The sequence below is a fragment of the Artemia franciscana genome, unplaced genomic scaffold, assembly GCF_032884065.1.
Source record: "Artemia franciscana unplaced genomic scaffold, ASM3288406v1 Scaffold_1397, whole genome shotgun sequence".
Classification (NCBI taxonomy): Eukaryota; Metazoa; Arthropoda; class Branchiopoda; order Anostraca; family Artemiidae; genus Artemia; species Artemia franciscana.
Window position 1 is genome coordinate 46,527 of NW_027062811.1, and position 6,000 is coordinate 52,526.

Consider the following 6,000-nt stretch of genomic DNA (forward strand, 5'->3'; position numbering starts at 1 on the left):
TGTTGCAAAAATTCCTGTTTTTAAGAGTTTTGGTTGCAATTGACCTGAATTACAACAAAGTGCTTGATTCTACACCCTATATTCTACACATATTTTGGAATATTGGTAAATTTTCTATATTCCTTTCTTTTCTTCATTCTTTTGATTTGTTGTGATTTCCCTTTGGCTGCTCAATTGTGTGCTCAAGGAGAATTATTCTTTGCAGGGAATTTCCAAAAGGGATTTTCCAAGGGGAGTATTTTTTTTTGGGGGGGGGGATGATTGTTATAAGGGGGAGTTTTCCAGGAACAATATCAAACTCCCTAAGAAGAGTACCAACTAATATAGGAAATACAAGACCCAAGTAAAATTTTCATTGGGGACTTTGGAAATGAGGCATGACAGAAACATGCCCATACTCAAGAAAGAAATCCTAAATTTATCTGAATTTTCGAATTAGATTTGTATCATAGTTATTGAGACTCCTCACAAAAAAATTCTGTGCACATATACATTAACAGGCAAATACATGCTGCAAAAGCGTTTCGAATTTAATAGTAGATACAGTACCAGTAAAAATACTCTTTATCAGAGAGTTTATTGTAACAAAGTGTAAGCAAGGAGAAACTTGGCCCAATAGTGATAAAAGCTCTAAAAAGCACAATTCTTACAACAATAAACATATCAACAGAGTTGACTTTTTATGCTGATTGCAAATTTGCAACACTCATATAGTTTAGTGTTATCCATCAAAAGATACAAGTCTGAGAAGATTTGCCTGGTTTTTGAAGAAAGGGGGAAACACAGTCAAAAAGCCCTTTTTAAGTGAAAAAAAAGGTTGGAGATCAACATGCCCCTCTTCCACAGCCCTTTTTCATAAAAGCCATATGATCCAAATTTTGAGAAAGGCATTTTATTGACCATGGTTGAAAGATCTGAAAGCCATATGATCCAAATTTTGAGATAGGCATTTTATTGATCATGGTTGAAAGATCTGAGAGTGAACTTTCCATGGGATATTTACATGGAGGGAATTGACCAGACTCTGTACATGGAATTCTTTTTATTTATCTTATTTTCTCTTTGGCAATTCAATTTTACATATGGAGTTGTTCTGGGGGAATGGTCTCAGCAAAATTTTCAGCTGGAAGAACTTTCCTTAAAAGAAATTTTAGTGGGAGGGGGCAGTAAATTTCCCAGCATTGTTTGAAAAACGATTGGAAATTAAACTTAAAAAAAGACAGTTTTTTTTAAACTGAAAGTAAGGAGCAACATTAAAAATTAAAACAAACAAAAATTATTTTGAATATAAGGGGGGCTGCCCCCTTATTAATACCTTGCTCTTTATACTAAAGTTTGACTTTTTGTGCCAATTCTTTAGGATTGACCTTTGAAACACAAGAGCCATTTAATTAGAATAAGAAGCTTTTTTCAGAATACTAAAAAACTTTAGTGTGAAGAGTGAGGTATTGAAGAGAGGGCATTCCCTTATATATGGAATAATTTCTGTTTGTTTTAAGTTTTAATAATGCTAATTACTTTCAGCTGAAAAAAATTTCTTCAAAAGGTATCACAGTGGTAACAAATAAATAAAATGAATGATTTATATACTATAATTTTGTTGGTTTCCCATTGGCAACTAGCCTCCTTTTCAATTTAACAAAACAGTGAAAGTTGAGATAAACCTTAAAAATTATGTTTCAATAAGGATAAAATTATTAAAAACTTCATAATTTACTACAATATGGGAAACCAAACAACTCTGATCGCCATACACCCAAATCACTAGAACAAATTTGTTATTCAGCTTTTTCTTCTACAAAGTTTAGAAATAGTTTACACCCGTAATCAGGGGTTACCATATATGGGGGAAGAGGTGATGCCTCCAATTGTTTCAGCCATTTCTAAGAAAATAGGAGTTGGTAAAAAAATTATGCAAAGCACCACTATTTTACTGGCTCCAATTATCTCAGCTAGCAAAACTTGAAAATTAAATACTTTTAAGAGCTATACAGCCCAAATCAGCTGGTAAAAGTGACTGACTGGTTGGTAGAATCTACTGCTTTCCTTCTCAAATATTTTGGCTGGCGAAACATCTAACACAAAAAATATAACCACTGGGTCTTGCTGTATAAAATGATTTAGTATCATAACATTAACTGCAAAGAATCCAATCTGAACTTTCAAATGTAGATATTCCCCTCCCCAAGACTTTTACAATAATTTTTAGGTATTTTAATTGAAATGAGCCTTTTTTTCAATATTTTTATTCAAAAAAATTGACTGTACAAAAACTACCCTTCTAGATTATAAAATATATATTTTCCCCCAGCCCCTAATACTTTTTGGAATTGACAGCCTTGTGAAAAAAACAAATATAATAAAGCTTGAAAGGAGACACTTTATATGTATTCTTTTCCACTCACTTTTGTACAAAAAGGGTACATCCATATAATGACAAAAATCCATTTATAATAACTAAAAAGGTGCAAGTTTTGCCATGCTACTTAATACTCTTACATCAATTTTCTTGGGTAGCATAAGGCTTTGTGATAACAATTTTCCAGTTTTAGCATATTACAGCTTATTATCTTATGCATAATTTGAACCTACTAGCTAGCAGCTAAATCACTTTTAGCCACAGGCAAGTAGAAAACCCCTTATATTTGTTCATCCATGAAGATGTACTATATTTGTTAGCTATTTAGCTCTTTGATGATTGTTTTCCCATATGGAGAGCTGGTATGCAAAGTATTCTAAAGCACTTTCTTCATTAAACACATATTGTAAAATAAAGAATCTAACCATTTAATAGAATATTATTTACTCTATTTTTTAATACTATTTACAAAAATATCAAATGTAGCACTTTAAATATTAAACATGAATTCAATTTTGTAGTTTATCTTCAATTTCAAAAAAAGAAAAATATGCATTGGCTTTAGTTTTTGTTCCAATCAAAATATTTGTCACCTTCTCTTTTACAAACCCAAATAAAATTGACAAAATTATTCATGTGTTTATCAATAGAAAACTAAACAATTTGTAACACTGAATGTCCAACCATTAACACTGATGTCCAACCATCTTGGACATCTGTTGCACCTTAATATCAAGCAAGCAACATCAACTGAATCAAGCAAAAAAATTCCACAGAGGATATATTCCATGATATATTCCAACCCTCACCTATCAAAGATATAGAGGAGATGTGATCATGGCACGCAAAATTTTCAAATCCGGTCACCTGAACCAGATCTTCACCCCCTCTTTGGCTAACAATTCAAGAGGTCACAGTCTTAAGCTTCACCTGCCTGGATGTCGGAGAAGGGAACGACGTGGTTTCTTTTCCATTCGGGTGGTCCCCCTCTGGAATAGCCTATCTGAGTCTACCATCCAAGCTGAGACACCCCACTCCTTCAAGGCTGGAGTCAACAGGGACTGGGAGAGGGCCGAGTGGAGGCTGGACTGGGAAGCTAAGCCAACATAATTACATCACTCACCACCAGCGAGAACTACAGGAGGATCTACCACCTTATCTTGCTGGCAAATGCAATTTAAGGTAATTTTAAGGTAAAGGTAATGATTAGGATGGGTGGGGGTAAAGGAAAGTGATATGCTCTTAGGAATAATAGAATTAAGTATTTTAGAATTTTTTACAGAAAGTTTTCAGAACTTCCCAATGCTTTTTCCTTCTGGATGGGCCAACCACCAAACTAGAATCCAATTACCCTTTCAAAACAGGTTCATAATGAGTCAGCAATTGCAGAGGAATTAACATAAAAAATTGTCTGTGCAAACCCACAAAATAAGCAAACTGTTATAGCATAGGGCTATATTTGGCTTTATTAAGGGGTGGGTCTAGCATACAATGATGATGGCAGTGGTCAATATACTTAGAAAGAAAATTAAATGGTATTTTTCATCATTTGGTGAAATTCAAGTTTAGAAGCTTCTTACTATCTTGAAAAGCAGTTGAGTTAGGGGAATTGAGCTTTCAGGCATGAAACCAGAGCCAAACCTATACCCTGGGAAGGTCTTGCCATGTGATCTATCTGAATTCTGACAGAAAATATGTAAGCTAAATTTAAAGTTTTCAGCCTCTTTTTCATTCTATTCAGTTTCTGAAAATACAATATCTGTTATTTGAATAGAATTCTATTTCTGAAGTTTAGGGAAAAACCCTTGATATGGCTTAAAATTCTAAGCCATATCAAGTGTTTTTCCCTAAACTTCAGAAATAGATTTACAGATTTTTAAAGATTGAATTTACAGATCTTCAAAGATCTACATATCAAGGTTTGACAAAGGTATGAGGCTCAAAACATTTTTCTTGTGCCTCATTTTGGGATAAGATATATTTTGCAAGGTTTCACTTTTACAATACAAAGATTGATATAAGCTTAGATTTAGGGCTATTGAAGAAGAAACATGTTAAGAGAACAATTATTATTTCATAAAATGCAAATGAACTCCATTTAATGTAGTTTGAAAGTGCTTCTGCAACACCTTACCCATAACCCCCTTACCCTAAGGTCCACTTATACAGCAAAAATTGTATATTTCTAAGGTGTTTTCTTTTGTCTTGATTCAATTTATTGGTACCATGGGCATCCATATGGGAGCAGATGGGGGCTCCAGTCTCTCCTGGCTGAATGATGCTGCCTTATAATTTTTTTGAAATTTCTATTACATGCATACTTTGTGCTGAATAGACCAGGTAAGCCCCACCCCCTAAAATTCAGCTTACAGGTGCCTATGATAGGTACATGTGTAGAAACAACAGTGACACATGTCAAAATGTATGGGAAGTATATAATTTAGGCTATATATTTGCACAATAAGGGGCTAAAGCATAGTAGACATATCTTCAAAGTCCAGATGCTCTAATACATAGACTATACATAGACAGCAGGTTCCTATTCTTGGACTTAATGTGTGTAGACTTAGACAGTTGTGATTGGATGATGGTTAGGGCTAGGCCTGTTGAGTTTGGCTGATTTTAAGCTTAGACAACATTTATTCTTTCAAAAATTGAACTTTGACAAAAGTTATTTCTACACTGTAATCTATTTAAATACAGTATCTAATATTTATTCTGTTTCACAGCTCTTGTCTTAGATTACATCTATCCAAGGTTGACTGTGTCTGTCATTACAAGATGCTGCTCTAACTTTAAGATCCTATGTCTTAGACAAGATAAAATTTTCTTAGATTAGGTCCAAGCTTCAAATGTGTCGCCAAGTGTGTGGTCACTGCTGTATTTTAGTATGTTTGGAATTATGAGTGTAATGTACACTATAGTTAAAAGTATTCAAGCTAATCATATGGGCTACTTGTTAAAAGATTTTCACAATCCTAGTCTAGAATTGTAAAGATTGCTACAGATCATCATATGTCATTGCTGTTTGGAAGAAGAAGCAGTGGAGAGAGGTGCTTGGAATTCCTTCCCAGGAGATGTATTTCCATTGGCTCTGGATGTATTCCTTTGAGCTTTGTTCAGGTAAACGACTACTTTCAAAATAGCGAGGAACCCCTAAGCTAGAATTTTATCCATTAGCCTATTCCATTTTTGTCCTAGGCTAGCCTATAATGGAAAAATACATAGGCTAACTAGTTTTGTCACATTGTTCTTGTCTGGCTCTTTAATTTAGAATAGTCACGTTGCTTTTTTTGAAAAACTCAATTATCCAGAATTTAATGAGCCAACGGTAAAAATGAATTACCTAGAAGGGCTTGAGGGAAGTAGGGACTCGTTCATATTGCTTGTGATCATTGTGCATCATGTGCCAACCTTTTAAGTTTTTTGCCAAACTTGAACATTAATTCAGCCTAGAATTATTCCCGGTAGAAAATAAAACTCAAAATGTATTTACTTCAAATTCAATACCACAAACAAAATGTACGCGCTATCATGCACTTTTTAGCTGCCTATTAAATTAGCTTTTCCCCTGTAATGTGCTAAACTCTTTATTTGACATGTTATAGTATTTTAATTGAAAAAGCCACCAGAGTTACGTT

General features: G+C 33.9%; 1 protein-coding gene across 2 annotated transcripts in view; it reads right to left on the minus strand.

The window, feature by feature from the left end:
* LOC136042510 (sodium-coupled neutral amino acid transporter 9 homolog) overlaps positions 1–5,788 on the minus strand; it is a 41,284-nt gene extending 35,496 nt beyond the window's left edge. For both annotated transcript variants that reach the window (XM_065727473.1, XM_065727472.1), the window contains exon 1: positions 5,706–5,788. In XM_065727473.1, the coding sequence (XP_065583545.1) occupies positions 5,706–5,755 (50 nt within the window). In that variant the 5' untranslated portion in view covers positions 5,756–5,788. The remainder of the gene's footprint in view (positions 1–5,705) is intronic.
* Positions 5,789–6,000: the final 212 nt, after the last annotated feature.